Source organism: Oncorhynchus clarkii, chromosome 20 (genome assembly GCF_045791955.1).
Source record: "Oncorhynchus clarkii lewisi isolate Uvic-CL-2024 chromosome 20, UVic_Ocla_1.0, whole genome shotgun sequence".
Lineage (NCBI taxonomy): Eukaryota > Metazoa > Chordata > Actinopteri > Salmoniformes > Salmonidae > Oncorhynchus > Oncorhynchus clarkii.
In genome coordinates, this window is record NC_092166.1 from 8,727,575 (window position 1) to 8,744,337 (window position 16,763).

At 43.5% G+C, this 16,763-nt stretch overlaps 1 protein-coding gene across 1 annotated transcript; it reads right to left on the reverse strand.

Moving 5' to 3' along the window:
• Nucleotides 1–1,607: 1,607 nt before the first annotated feature.
• LOC139377230 (rhodopsin kinase grk7a-like) lies at nt 1,608–9,402 on the reverse strand. Its single transcript, XM_071120234.1, has 4 exons — nt 8,700–9,402; nt 7,722–8,165; nt 3,517–3,797; nt 1,608–3,127 (listed from the first exon to the last, which is right to left on the reverse strand). Exons 1-4 carry the CDS (start codon nt 9,294–9,296, stop codon nt 2,788–2,790), a joined length of 1,662 nt encoding a protein of 553 aa, XP_070976335.1. The 5' UTR covers nt 9,297–9,402; the 3' UTR covers nt 1,608–2,787.
• Between the last annotated feature and the right edge of the window lie 7,361 nt (nt 9,403–16,763).

The window sequence follows — 16,763 nt, forward strand, 5'->3', positions numbered from 1 at the left end:
AGGCCTTTTTTATGATCGCATGAATCATAATCGTATTCGGAAAATTCTCAATATCCGTTACTATACTCGTTTTGTCCAAATACACAGCACACCCCTAGTTCTGAGGTCGATAGACACTGTGCGAACAAGAGGAGAACAAGGGTATCTTTTCATGAGGCGTATCGCTAAACATGCTGACCACACCGCTCGTGTTACGTGGGCTCCCGCTCGCGTTGCAAAATAAATGTACACCTACATGTTATTCCATCATTTCATCCAAACTGTTCGCGAGTGTCAATGAGCGTCTGCGTAGCCAGGCACTAAAGTAGAACTTCCTTCTATTTTTCAAGCTTGACGCACTGCAAGTCCTGCCTCTCCCATCTCATTGGTTATTTAGAAGCATTTGTGGATGATTGAAAGATGAACTGAGGTCCACACTCCAGTCCAGTTGGTGGTGGTAATGCACCTTAAAGTTGGTTGCCAACCGCCATATAAGGTCAACAGAAGAAGAAGAAGACTGAAGGAGAAGAGATTACTAGAAACTAACTAGGTTTCCCCTTTTATCTGTGGCTTAATTGTCGGAGAAGAGAACACACGAAAAAAGGAACATAAGCATTTCAGGTAAGTTCGTTTTGATTTTCAACCTGCGTGACCTGTTTGCATCTGGTGTGGATGGACAAAATAAACATGCTCGCGATGACGGACGCACCTGGTCTAGACAGCATCCACAGCATCTGTTTGATTCCTAATGCAGCAACTTGAGCGAAATGAATGAAAAGTGCCTTTCACAAGAACACACACACACACACACACACACACACACACACACACACACACACACACACACACACACACACACAACACACACACACAGGAACACACACACACAGGAACACACACACACACACTGGAACACACACACACACACTGGAACACACACACACACAGGAATACACACACGCACACTGGAACACACACACACACAGGAATACACACACACACACACACACACACACACACACACACAGGAACACACACACACAGAGGAACACATACATATACAGGAACACACACACACAGGAACACACACACACACACACGCAAGAACACACACACACACACACACACACACACACACACAGGAACACACACACACAGGAACACACACACACAGGACACACACACACTGGAACACACACACACACACACACACACACACACACACACAACACACACACACACACACACACACACACACACACACACACACACACACACACAGGAATACACAAGTACAATAGTGAATTGCCATCAGAGTTAGTAAGAAAAAACAAAGGCTTTAAAATACATATTTTTATTCAAATAATTCAAGATTCAAGCAAGTCCCTGATAAATGACTGACATAGAGTAGCATATGTAATGTTTTCCTCTCAAATTATATTTACAAGTATGTTTATGATATTGATATTCATAGTATAATATAATAAAATGAGTCCATTTAAAGTTATATAATAATATATTATTATTATATGAAATAAGTCTTAACCCTGAGGCAACAAACAAGGAAACTGTGATTTTCTTTGTTAAAAGTTAGCAAGCTAACTAGATTCTAACTTTAGATTTGTACATGTATCTCAAACTTCAGACAAATCACATGAATGGAAGCATTGGGGGGAGGGACAAATAGATATTCCTGGTACAGGAACACATTGTTGGCCAAGCCCAACTCCTTTCAATGTTCAATCTTCGAATATAGAATCCCACTGGATTTTCTCTACATTCCATTCCTCTCTCCTGAGAAACCAGGGCATAGAACCTTCACAGCCCAATGAGAGTTGAGCATTCATCAAGTCCTGACTAGCACCTAATCTGTGGATTTCTCCCCATGTCAATGCATAGATATACATATTTATATTCATATACAACATCGTTTTGAAATAAAACTAGATGCTAGCTTGGAAAGTGCATCTGCTTGGAAATTTAGTGATCGACTAAAGGTAAGTCATTATAGGTAAGTAAAATCTCTGCCACATTTCGTTTTGAAATAACTTCTGATGTAGAAATATTATTTATTCGCTTCTGATCGCTTCCAGGTGGAATTTCTAAAAAGGTGATGTGTCCATACAGACATTGATCTCTTGAAATATTTGACAACAAAAAAAGTTATCACCTCTGCCTTTAGAGAGACAAAATTAATCTTGGGGTGGGGTGTTGAAAAAAATGTGGCCTCTATCAAATTCAATTAATGGAACACAATCAAGAATGAGATCCCAACCATATTCCCAAACTAGTAAATTCAGCATACCGTGCTCCATTGTGGCCAATGCCTAGGTTTCAGGCCTAGGGCTAGCACTGCAGTCTACATACACACATCTTTCTGATGCAGGCTGTATGTAAACAGAGGCCTGTGTTTATCCATTAATCATTTAAAAAAATGTTTTATCCACAATATGACTTTGTTATATTTTAATCTTACGACCCCTGTTGGCCAGGAGGGCACTAATACATCATGAGAAACATCTGGGAGTAGCTGCAATCTGAAGAGACTACCAATAGCAATCTTGGTAAAGCCACCTTTACTCTCCTATGTGTTTGGAAGCTCAGGGAACTTTCAACCCATATTACTAAAATCAATGGCAATCGACCAGATCCAGTGAAGGATACCTCATCTCTCTCCTGCTGTTCTCCGATGCATTTTGTTCAATTATTTCTGTGTGTAATGTTTTACAAGAATTTTACAGAACATGAGCGAATCAGATGATGTATTGGTGCCATGTTTCGGTGTATAAATGTGCCAGGTTTGACTGTTCACAGCAATGTGCACGTGCCAGACTTCCCCTCCCCGTCATCACCCCCAGCACACTCTTTCCTGTTGGGGTCGTTCAGCTCGTCAAACAGGTTCGTATCGATCATCTCCTGTTGCCAGGGAATGGCCACGGCTCCCGTGCCAATCTCCTTGAAGAACTTTTCATCGTTGGCGTCGAACACAATGCCCTTAATCTCGGAGAACTCAGCGATGTCGCCAGTGTCCTTGGCATAGACCACGTTGGGCTTGGGCACCCAAGGGGGGTCGATCAAACCAGCTTCCAGACGAGGAAAGTTGATGGACTTGAACCACTCGTGCTTACGGGGGTCCTCACCTCCTCCCCTGTGGAGGAAAGTTTGTTGACACATCCGTGTGAGCATCATACTGGCAGGTGAAGGCTAACTAGCTAACTAGCTAACTAAGCTAACGTCACAGATAACTCAGCAATAAATACAGTTGAACAAACAAACTTAAATACTGTCTACTGGAAAATTAATTAAACCAGTTGTTTGCAGAGTACATCGGATACTTTTGATACTGCCTTGATCAATTGTAATGTAGGTAGTGTAATTGAAAATGAATGCTATTATGCTATGCTATGCTATGCTATGCTATGGTAAGCTACCTGACTTGATAGGGCTGTTTCCCCATAAATGACAACATCAGTAGAGAATAGATCATTGTTCTTGTTGCGTATATTAATGGTAGCCTGGACAGACTGATTCTCTTACTTGCAGCCCAGGCGTTCATCAATATTCTTCTTGAGGAACTCCTGGATGATGGTTTTGGTGGGCGCGTCAAAGTTCTTGTGCTCCCATGGGGGTTCCTCTTTGCAGATGCGACGTTGCACCTCCTCCTTCTCCACCTTCTGCTTCCCGGATTCGGGACCCTTGAACGGGGTGTAGGCAGCCACCATCTCGTAAATACTGCATCCCAGCGCCCACCAGTCCACCGATGTCCTGTAGGGAACTTCGTTCAGGATCTCAGGGGCCATGTATGCTCCGGTTCCAGCCTGGGACGGTGTAGGGGAGGCAGGAGGAGAGATTCAGGAAGAATTGAAGCAAGATGGAGACAATTAGAGGACAACTCATCATCATACGGTATGTTTGAAACATCAGCTCATTTGGGTAACATGGCTTTAGAAGTGATTTTAACCATCCTTACAGTTCCTTCTCTACTGTATCTGTTTCCTGTTTCTCAAAAGTCAACATTTCTCTTGACTGATAATGAAGCATGCTGATGCCAGTTATAATGGGTTATCAGAAAGCTGATCCACATGATGAGGATGGAACAGCATGAGTGATATTCTACTTGCCAAGGGTCTGTACCATGAGATATGATTAGACCAAAAAAATACTGTTTTAGTGTTAGTTTGGTACATTTTCTACTAGCCTGGTCTAAGACGTACTAGCCTCGGGCTAGCGAAGATGAGACCAGGTGAGACCTAGTGAGGATGAGACCAGGAACATAAGGTTATGGGAATGAGGTAAGCTAAGGTCTTAGGAATGACTAGAAAGGGACAGAGAGAGAGGGAAAGGGAGAAGATGGTTTACATTAAAACAGGACATGGCTATGAACACAGCCATGTGGAACAGGAAGAAGATGGCTACATTAAAACAGGACATGGCTATGAACACAGCCATGTGGAACAGGAAGAAGATGGTTTACATTAAAACAGGACATGGCTATGAACACAGCCATGTGGAACAGGAAGAAGATGGCTTACATTAAAACCGGACATGATTATGAACACAGCCATGTGCTGTTTTATATAAGCCCTCTATTTCCTGTCCCTCTCTCTCTGCCCCTCTCTAGTCCTTCCTGTGCTCCTTCCTGACTTCAGCCATAGCGTGGGACAAGTAGCTTAATGCTAATGCTAATCTCTCTCTCTCTCTCCTGTCAAGAGTCATGTGCACATCCAGGGTGACGTACCTCTCCTTCTGCTTACATAAAGGATGTCCATCCATGGACTCTAGTGAGCGACCACATGCACCATATACTTACTGTAAGACACACACACACACACGTGTACATCTATATGTATAATCATGCACAAGTATAGCATTACAAATGTGCTTAGCAATACGTATTGGAGAGCCCTGTGGTTGTGTATTCTAGAGGACGACACTACCACAGCACTGCACATCGGACCTATAGCATGAATTCAAGAGCTTTTCACCTGGGTTGACTGGTATCAGGCTTCTATTTAAGCAATAAGGCCCGAGGGGGTGTGATATATGGCCAATATACCACGGCTAAGGGCTATTGTTCTTAGGCACCACTCAACGTGGAGTCTCGAGTACCAGGTGTCTATTTAAGTAATAAGGCCAGAGGCGGTGTGGTATATGGCCAATATACCACGGCTAAAGGCTGTTGTTCTTATGCACAACTCAAAACGGAGTCCCTGGTACCAGGTGTCTATTAGCTTTTATCCTGCATGAGCTAAAGCCAGGTTTCTCCTTGTACACAAAAATGGACATGCCACTCCCATCTTTCAGTTGACTTTTGACCCGCGCTTAATTGCTAACCACATTGAAAACACCTTTCCAAAAGAGGACAGCGATGGACTACTTACTACCTGTGACTGGTCAAATCAAAGCTCTCCAAACACCTGATTGGTCCAGCCATTGGCCAAACAGCTGGGGCAAACTTTGGCCTCTAATTCCTCAACCTTTTTTGTAGATCTAAGGCCTCACTAAATACACTGCATAGTCAAGAAATTGTAAGTAGACCATCAAAATGGTCCAGTTCATTAATACACAGAAACTGTGCCTAAGGTTAACCTGGTTTTGCTAGTCTGATCAGGGGAATGATTTGTGTAATGCCTGCTAAGTAAGAGGCTTAAAAGGGCAAAGCCAGCCAAGCCTATGGGGGGTTAGTCAAGGCTCCCCGGTCTGCCGAGGAGGACCAGAGAAGAGCTCTGGATAATGAGCTTACTGGGCTTCTACAGAGCCTGCATCTTACTCTTCATTGACCCGTAGAGATGCCCCAATCTGTAAAACTCTGTGACAAATCATTTGACTGAAAAGCTAATGGTTTACTGGTTCACAGGATTGATAAACATACACACAGCATCTACACACAGCAGAAGTCTTCCTAAGGTGCATTTTTCATCAAGTATCAGTCACCCAGCTAACAACACAATTTGCACAATTAACACAATTAGCCTTGTCCTCCCTGAATGAAATGGTTGGCTTAACCAAGGGAGATGCTTCTAAACTATCAATTTCTCTGGTTCGTTGACTTGCAAACTCCTGTCCTGTGTCTTTGATTGGTCAGATTGGTTTTGATGACCTCATGTTTTTGGTATCCTGGTTGTGCAAACAGACACCCCACGTAGAGACCTTGTAATATACCATTCTATAGTCTCAAGAGGCTACATAAATCTTGCCTATCTTTATATTGCTCAAAGGTGCTGTACCCCTGAGTTTACTCAGTATCCAAGGAGTTTAGGGGTTGGACATAATAATCCCTTTTTCACGGAAGAGATCAGGAGGACACCCCTGACACACCAAATTCAACCCCCAACTCTACTTACAATGCCCCCAAAATGGTCTGTCCTATAGTTGTCTGGGATATAATAACCACCCACTAAGGATAACATCGGTTATACCAAGGATGGGCAACTGACAATGTCCAAATAAATATTTATTTTAAATGGGGGTGGGGATTCAGGCGGTAGTTAGGATAGTAGAATACACTAAATTAAATGTTGACATGTGGTTTGTGCATCAGCAGGTTTTCTATTGTTATGTCAGTCACTGATAGTCACTCAATTAGCGTATGTCAGCAAAACATTTTTAGATTGGTGAATTAGTCTAGACAGCTATCTTGTAGTAATCATGGTCAAATTACCATCTGGGGGGTGGCACCCATTGATTTTGTTTGTCACCCTCAGAGTTATTAGTGGAATTGCAGGAAATTAGCTATAAAACTGCAAATGTTTCTCTCTGGGCCATGGCAAAATGAGTAGAAATGCATGAAATGTGTTATAAAATTGGTAAAACTTCTCTATGCCTCATGGCAAAATGTGTAAAATTACATGATTTGTTTTATTCTCTCCTCTGTCAAGAGGGGGGGGGCTAAAATGTTTTGCTCGCAAGGTGAGGAGGGCCCCCCCCAAAAAAATGTAACTTAGGGCCCCCAAAAGGCTAGGGCCGGCTCTGACTGCATGTGTAGGTACTGATGTGGGTAGCAGACCTACAAGCCCCTCATGATGAGTTCAGATTTCTCGTCGTCCCCACACCAATCAAAGTTGCCCATCCCTGGTGTAGATCAATGATTTATATATACACTAGATGACTTAGAGGGGCACTGTTTTGAAGACACCGTGTCTCCATCTTGCGCAGCCCCGGGTTATATAATGGAGGCAGAGACTCCTCTTGGACAGATCCTGAACGATCCAGTAATCCCTCCAGATTTACAGCAAAAGCTTCAGAGACAGAGAGAGGGTCCAGAGAATATATATATATGAGACTCTGAGGTCAAAAGTCATCAACCCTAACCATAGCCCCATCATCTAATAGGCAAGGATAGGACAATACCATGTCATAAACTCATCCACTCCCTCCCATGTTAAGTTACTCCTCATTTTTTTTGTGAGACATAGCACGTCGCTTCTGATCCCATATAAAACCCTTCAGCCTGGCTTTTGACCTAAAGCTGTTACTGACACATCATTGTCAATTCACCAGAAAATGCATTAGAAGCCACAGGCACTTTTAATCATCCAAATTGTCACACTATAATGAAAAGGTAAATTCTGGAAGCTTGCTATCAGATCGCAACCATAAAGGAACCTTATTGCCTTCATTGTCATGACATCATCATCATTTCTTCATACTCATTCTCCGCCATCCTGACTTTCGACTTTCGATAGTTTCCCAAAGCCACAGTCAACTACAAGTTTTTGAAAATCCAACTTCAACAGGCTTACCTTCTGGCAGATGGTCTTTCCAGCAGGTAGCTCCACGGCCAGACCCAGATCAGAGAGTCGGCACTGGCCAAAGCTGTCCAGCAGCACGTTCTCGGGCTTCATGTCACGATATATGATATCCATTTCATGCAGATGAAGAATGCCTGTGCAGATCTGCGCTGTGTAGTAGATGATGCGTGCCATCTCAATACCCTTGGTCTTCTCACTAACGTAATAGATGTGGTACCTGAGGTCACCGCCGTTCATCAGGGTCATGACAAGGCACAGGTGGGTCTTGGTGTCATAGGCGTAGGCCAGGTTAACAAGAAACAGGCTGTTGACCTTTTCCAGGATCTGCTTCTCCAGCAGGGCCATCTTCTCACCATGTTTCTTCTTCAGGCGCTTCTTGCACAGCTTCTTGCAGGCGTACATCTGGCCTGTGTTCTTCACCTGTACGGCACATACCTGGACAGAGGGAGACCGTGGGTTAAAAGGACTCTTGAATACCTCAGCAGTACCCTAAGGGCTGGATAAATGGCACCTTGTGACACTCAGATTTGATACTGACACATGACGCTTGAACAGGGAGACATTTGGAGTTTCCATTGAGAATTCTCTCATCTTGTAGAACAACTTGATAATGATACAAGCTTGAAAGTATGCATAGAGTAGTAGCGAGTGATGAAACTGATTCTGTACTTTAGGAATTAAGAACTGTGGGTCATCTCTTGTGGGGGATTAACGAGAGATTAGCTCTTTGCAAGTTAACTGAGGTGTACTTTGTACTGATAGACGCTGCATCAGTGAAACTATGGGAACGACTATATGGGATTAGTAATTGATTCTGTACATAATTCTTTATTTTGTGAATTGTCCTGTTGCCACATGTGTTTTACATTCATTAAAGAGATAATATTGCAGATACATATTACTGACACGTAGTCATTTTGGCAGTGTTGCAAAGACATGATGCTGCTGTATTGGTTTCTGCATGCTTACCTCTCCGAAACCTCCCTTACCCAGAGTTCTGAACTCATAAAAGGTTTTATCACTGATGGGCTGCTTCTCGTACTCCTTCCACTGCAGGAATTTGTCAAAGAAGGGGCTAGTTTGGTAGTCCGTGAAGGGCTTGTCTTTCAGAAACTCCCGTGTGGCTTCCTTCACCTTGACATTCATCACTTCGTCAAAGTCATTGTCCGTCACTGCCTTACACTTGTCGGCTACCTCCCCAGTGAGGTAGGTCAGAAAGTTATTGGAATCGGCCTTGCAAAACTTTTTCATCATGTTCGCCCTCTGCTTATCCTTGTCAGCACCTTCCGCCAGATCCCAGTCATTCAGCTCGTCCAGGTACTCAGCGGCATTGATGTACTCTGGGGTAGCAGTCAGGAACTGCCGGAAGAACTTCTTGCCGATTGGCTGCCTCTCACAGAGCGACTCAAAGTTCTTATCAATGGTAGTCCGGATGGTGGCACACTGCTCGGCCAGGGGCAGTGACAAACTCCGACGACGCTTTTTCATCTCCTTGTCGTCGCCACCCTGGGCTTTCAGGTAGGCCGTGTTGGCCACCAGGTTATCCAATCCCCCCATGTCACACATCTTGATGGCTTAGTCTGGTCTATCCCCCCTACGTGACTGGGTTCTTCAGCAGTTCCTTAGGATCCCTTGCTCTGTGCAGTGTGTTTTCTGAGTGTGCGTGTCTGTGTTAGTGTGCAACTCGCTCCAAAGACTGGATGCGAATGAGCGGCAACAACACACGTACCTGCAGACCTAAGACACACCCAGTAATTACTCCTTTAGAATTAAATACCTGGGAGGGATTTTGGCTTAAGGATCTTTGTGTTGTCTATTCGCAGATGCTGTTCACAGAAAGGGTAAGAAGAAGGTTCTCTCCTAAGAGGCTTTATGGTTCACTATATTTGGCCCGGTGTCGGCCTGTGACTATTGGAGGAGCATTGGGTTCTGTTGACTAAACACTTAGGTTGAGATGATGAGGAGAGAAGAGGATCTGTCTGCACATACTCATACAACACATATACTCATACAACACATTTACTCATACAACACATGTACTCACTCAAACATACCCTCATACCTTTTGTTTTCATTATTACAAACCCCAAATTATTGAAAACAATTAAATCTACAATTCCCATCTACTATGAAGTCCTAGAGATCTCTGAAGCACTCAGATTAGCCAGTGTAGATTTTATTGGATTATGGGGCAGAGCCGTAAATTGGCAGATAACTTGTTGATATATATCAAATCAAATCAAATGTATTTATAAAGCCCTTCTTACATCAGCTGATATATCAAAGTGCTGTACAGAAACCCAGCCTAAAACCCCAAACAGCAAGCAATGCAGGTGTAGAAGCACGGTGGCTAGGAAAAACTATCTAGAAAGGCCAGAACCTAGGACGAAACCTAGAGAGGAACCAGGCTATGAGGGGTGGCCAGTCCTCTTCTGGCTGTGCCGGGTCAAGCTTTATCCCATGTCTGAATGGTTTCTGAACATTTGATGAACAAGTTATTTTTTTCAGAATTCAGATATAACTGATTCATGCATTATGCTGCATGCTCCTGAATGTTTGTAAACGTAAGACAGCGCCTAGAGGTTGGAGGTTATTGGAGCAAAGGTTGGACAAGTGGTACATTGGCTCTCGAGTGGCGCAGCGGTCTAAGGCACTGCATCTCAGTGCAAGAGGTGTCACTGCAGTCCCTGGTTTGAATTCAGGCTGCATCACACTATGGCACTTATATACCAAGTCCTAGACTGTTTTCTAATGATAATCATGAACGTTGAGTTGATGAAGGAGATCCTTCCCAGTGGTTTCCCATAGAGCACACAATTGGCCCAACGTTGTCCGGGTTTGGCCGGGGTAGGCTGTCATTGTAAATAAGAATTTGTTCTTAAACTGACTTGCCTGGTTTAAATAAAAGTTCAATAAAAAAAATGAAAGAGTTGTAAGCAGTCGAGTAGAGCAAACAATAATCTTACAGTGAGCCAGGGCCCAGTTTCCCAAAAGCATATTAAGGCTTAGTTCATTGTTAGAACCATAAGAACTCTCTCTCTCTCAATTACATTTCAATTTAATGGGCTTTATTGGCATGGGAATCATATGTTTACATTGCCAAAGTTAGTTAAATAGACAATAACAATAAACATTACACTCACAAATGTTCAGGAATAATAAAGACATTTCAAATGTCATATTATGACTATATACAGTGTTATAATTATGTGCCAATAGTTAAAGTACAAAAGGGAAAATAAATAAACATAAATATAGGTTGTATTTACAATTCTTATGGCAACAGGTCACAAATCTTGCTGCTGTGATTGCACACTGTGGTATTTCACCCAATAGGAATGGGAGTTAATTTGGATTTGTTTTCAAATTCTTTGTGGGTCTGTGTAATCTGAGGGAAATATGTGTCTCTAATATGGTCATACATTTGGCAGGAGGTTATCAAGTGCAACTCAGTTTCCACCTAATTTTGTGGGCAGTGTGCACATAGCCTGTCTTCTCTTGATAGCCAGATCTGCCTTCGGCGGCCTTTCTCAATAGCAAGGCTAAACTCACTGCGTCTGTACATAGTCAAAGATGTTCTTAATTTTGGGTCAGTCACAGTGGTCAGGTATTCTGCCACTGTGTACTCTCTGTTTAGGGCCCAATAGCATTCTAGTTTGCTATGTTTTTTTGTAAATTCTTTCCAATGTGTCAAGTAATTATCTTTTTGTTTTCTCATGATTTGGTTGGGTCTAATTGTGTTGCTGTCCTGGGGCACTGTGGGGTCTGTTTGTGAACAGAGACCCAGGAACAGCTTGCTTAGGGGACTCTTCTCCAGGCTAATTTCTCTGTAGGTGCTGGCAATGTTATGGAAGGTTTGGGAATCACTTCCTTTAAGGTGGTTGTAGAATTTAACGTCTCTTTTCTGGATTTTGATCATTAGCGGGTATCTGCCGAATTCTGCTCTGCATGCATTATTTGGTGTTTTACATTGTACACAGAGGATATTTTTGCAGAAGTCTGCATGCAGTCTCAATAACCTAATTTTGGCCAAAATTACCTGGAGGGATTACTGCTACGAAAGGATGTAGCTTTCCAAGCTATACGGAGGGTGCTCTAGCAAACAAACAGCAGAGACCTGAGGACACCATCCAACCTGGGACTGAGTGAGTAGTGTTTGGTCTGATGCTATTTTGAAAGCCAAGAAGAAAAAGAAAAATGAAAAAAAATATTTTACTTTATGGGAACTGATTACTGAGTTAAGGCTGCCAGGCTGGATAAGACAGACCAGATACAACACACCTATTCCTGTTGCATGCTGCTTGGATTCCACTTGGTGATCTGTTCACTGTCTGCCCTATCTGGTACAGGTACCCCCACTACACTCCCCCCTCTCTCACTTGCCTCCAGCACACACACTGTTTTTTTATTTGACCTTTATTTAACTGGGAAAGTCAGTTAAGAACAAATTCTTATTTACAATGACAGCCTAGGAACATTGGGTTTAACTGCCTTGTTCAGGGGGAGAATGACAGATTTTTACCTTGTCAGTTCGGGGATCCGATCTAGCAATCTTTCTGTTACTGGAACAACGCTCTAACCCCTAGGCTACCTGCCGCCCCCCACTAGGCTACCTGCCGCCCTGGCAAGTGACTCTGAACTTACAATGGCTAGCCCCAAGTAGTTATATATATATTTTTTTTCTTGTGCATTTTTCTACTTGCCTCATGACTCCTGCTTGCATTGTTGAATATGAACTTTCTTGTTTACCCAACCGTGGGACAGACTATGTTTGTTCCAAGACTCGGGACTCTTGACTCTCTATTGGTTACAGACTTTTGGCCTCCCATCCTATTCTTACCACCTCACGCCGGCTTTGTAGGTCATGTGGTTTGGTAAGAAGAATGCCCCTCTCCCCACAGGTGGGATTACTACCTCTGAGGTAGTCTGAGGTAGTCACCTCATATAAGTACTTGGGAGTATGGCTACACTGTCCTTCACTCAGCACATATCAAAGCTGCAGGCTAAAGTTAAATCTAGAGTTGGTTTCTTCTATCGTAATCGCTCCTCTTTCACCCCAGCTGCCAAACTAACCCTGATTCAGATGTCCATCCTACCCATGCTAGATTACGGAGACATAATTTATAGATCAGAAAGGTAAGCGTGCTCTCGAGTGGCTAGATGTTCTTTACCATTCGGCCATCAGATTTGTCAACAATGCTTCTTATGGGACACATCACTGCACTCTATACTCCTCTGTAAACTGGTCAACTCTGTTTACCCATCGCAATACCCACTGGTTGATGCTTATTTATAAAACCCTCTTAGGCCTCACTCCCCCCTATCTGAGATATCTACTGCAGCTCTCATCCTACACATACAACACCCGTTCTGCCAGTCAAATTCTGTTAAAGGTCCCCAAAGCACACACATCCCTGGGTCGCTCGTCTTTTCAGTTCGCTGCAGCTAGCGACTGGAACGAGCTGCAACAAACACTCAATCTGGACAGTTTTATCTCAATCTCTTCATTCAAAGACTCAATCGTGGACACTCTTACTGACAGTTGTGGCTGCTTTGAGTGATGTATTGTTGTCTCTACCTTCTTGCCCTTTGTGCTGTTGTCTGTGCCCAATAGCGTTTGTACCACGTTTTGTGTGTTGTACCATGCTGTGTGTTGTACCATGCTGTGCGTTGTACCATGCTGTGCGTTGTACCATGCTGTGCGTTGTACCATGCTGTGCGTTGTACCATGCTGTGCGTTGTACCATGCTGTGCGTTGTACCATGTTGTGTGTTGTACCATGCTGTGTGTTGTACCATGCTGTGTTGTCATGTGTTGCTGCCATGCTATGTTGTTGTCTTAGGTCTCTCTTTATGTAGTGTTGTGTTGTCTCTCTTGTCGTGATGTGTGTTTTGTCCTATATTTATGTTATTATATTTATTTATTATCCCAGGCCCCCGTCCCTCCAGGAGGCCTTTTGCCTTTTGGTAGCCCATCATTGTAAGCAAGAATTTGTTATTAACTGACTTGCCTAGTTAAATAAAGGTTCACTAAAATTGAATTCATTAAAATCAAATAAATAAATACACATTTTGGTGTTAGTCCCATTGTGTGAATTGGTTGGTGAGCGGACCCCAGACCTCACAACCATAAAAGGCAATGGGTTCTGTAACTGATTCAAGTATTTTTTGCCAGATCCTAATTGGTATGTCAAATTTTTATGTTCCTTATGATGGCATAGAAGGCCCATCTTTCCTTCTCTCTCAGATCGTTCACAGCTTTCTGGAAGTTACCTGTGGTGCTGATGTTTAGGCCGAGGTATGTATCGTTTTTTGTGTGCTCTAGAGCAATGCTGTCTAGATGGAATTTGTATTTGTGGTCCTGGCAACTGGACCTTTTTTGGAACACCATTATTTTTGTCTTACTGAGATTTACTGTCAGTGCCCAGGTCTGACAGAATCTGTGCAGAAGATCTATTTGCTTCTGTAGGCCCTCCATGTTTGGGGACAGAAGCACCAGATCATCAGCAAACAGTAGACATTTGAGTTCAGATTCTAGTAGGGTGAAGCCAGGTGAAGCAGACTGTTCTAGTTCCCTCGCCATTTCGTTAATATATATATGTTAAAGAGGGTGGGGCTTAAACTGCATCCCTGTCTCACCCCCACTCACCAGCCCTGTGCAAAGAAATTTGTTTTTTTGCCAATTTTAACCACACTTGTTGTTTGTGTACATGGATTTTATCATATCGGATGTTTTTCCACCAACAACACTTTCCATCAATTTATACAGCAGACCCTCATGCCAAAGTGAGTCAAGCTTTTTTGAAATCAACAAAGCATGAGAAGACTTTGCCTTTGTTTTGGTTTGCTTATGTGTCAATTAGGGCGTGCAGGGTGAATACGTGGTCTGTCGTAAGGTAATTTGGTAAAAAGACAATTTGACTTTTGCTCAGAACATTGTTTTCGCTGAGGAAATGTACCAGTTTGCTGTTAATGATAATGCAGAGGATTTTCCCAAGGTTGCTGTTGATGCATATCCCCTGGTAGTTATTGGGGTCAAATTTGTCTCCACTTTTGCGGATTGAGGTGATCAGTCCTTGGTTCCAAATATTGGGAAAGATGCCTAAATAAAATGTATCCTATAATCCTAAATTAATGCGAGTGTAGCGAAATGCTTGTGCTTCTAGTTCCAACCATGCAGTAATATCTAACAAGTAATGTAACAATTTCACAACAACTACCTTATACACACAAGTGTAAAGGAATGAATAAGAATATGCACATATAAATATATGGGTGAGCGATGGCCGAACGGCATAGGCAAGATGCAGTAGATGGTATAGAGTACAGTATATACATATGAGATGAGTAATGTAGGGTAGGTTAACATTATATAAAGTGGCATTGTTTAAAGTGACGAGTGATACATTTATTACGTAAAATGTTTTATTGTTAAAGTGGCTAGAGATTTGAGTCAGTATTTTGTCAGCAGCCACTCAATGTTAGTGATGGCTGTTTAACAGTCTGATGGCCTTGAGATAGAAAATGTTTTTCAGTCTCTCGGTCCCAGCTTTGTACTGACCTCGCCTTCTGGATGATAGCGGGGTGAAGAGGCAGTGGCTCGAGTGGTTGTTGTCTTTGATGATCTTTTAGGCCTTCCTGTGACATCGGGTGGTGTAGGTGTCCTGGAGGGCAGGTAGTTTGTGTTGTAGGTGATGTGTTGTGCAGACCTCACTACCCTCTAGAGAGCCTTACGGTTGTGGGTGGAGAAGTTGCCGTAACAGGCGGTGATACAGCCCGACAGGATGCTCTCAATTGTGCATCTGTAAAAGTTTGTGAGTGTTTTCAGTGACAAGCCAAATTTCTTCAGCCTCCTGAGGTTGAAGAGGTGCTGTTGCGCCTTCTTCACAAGGCTGTCTGTGTGGGTGGACCATTTCAGTTTGTCCGTGATGTGTACGCTGATGAACTTAAAACGTTCCACCTTCTCCACTACTATCCCATCGATGTGGATAGGGGGGTGCTCTGCTGTTTCCTGAAGTCCACGATCATCTCCTTTGTTTTGTTGACGTTGAGTGTGAGGTAATTTTCCTGACACCACACTCCGAGGGCCCTCATCTCCTCCCTGTAGGCCGTCTCGTCGTTGTTGGTAATCAAGCCTACCATTGTAGTGTCGTCTGCTAACTTGATGATTGAGTTGGAGGCGTGCATGGCCATGCAGTCATGGGTGAACAGGGAGTACAGGAGAGGGCTGAGAACGCACCCTTGTGGGGCCCCAGTGTTGAGGATCAGCGGGGTGGAGATGTTGTTTCCTACCCTCACCACCTGGGGGTCCGTCAGAAAGTCCAGGACCCAGTTGCATAGGGCGGGGTCGAGACCCAGGGTCTCGAGCCTGATGATGAGTTTGGAGGGTACTATGGTATTAAATGCTGAGCTGTAGTCGATGAACAATATTCTTACATAGGTATTCCTCTTGTCCAGATGGTTTAGGGCAGTGTGCAGTGTGATTGCGATTGCGTCGTCTGTGGACCTATTGGGGCGGTATGCAAATTGTGTGGGTGGGTCTAGGGTGGCAAGTAGGGTGGAGGTGATATGATCCTTGACTAGTCTCTCAAAGCACTTCATGATGGTGGAAGTGAGTGCTACGGGGTGATATTTGTTTAGCTCAGTTACCTTAGCTTTCTTGGGAACAGGAACAATGGTGGCCCTCTTGAAGCATGTGGGCACAGCAGACTGGGATAGGGATTGATTGAATATGTCCGTAAACACACCAACCAGCTGGTCTGCGCATGCTCTAAGGACGCGGCTAGGGATGCCTTCTGGGCCGGCAGCCTTGCCAGGGTTAACACGTTTAAATGTTTTACTCACGTTGGCTGCCGTGTCGGTGGCACTGTATTGTCCTCAAAGCGAGCAAAGAAGTTGTTTAGTTTGTCTGGGAGCAAGACATCGGGGTCTGCGACGTGGTTGGTTTTCTTTTTGTAGTCCATGATTACCAATAGACCATGCCACATACCTCTCGTGTCTGAGCCGATGAATTGCGACTCTACTTTGTCTCTAT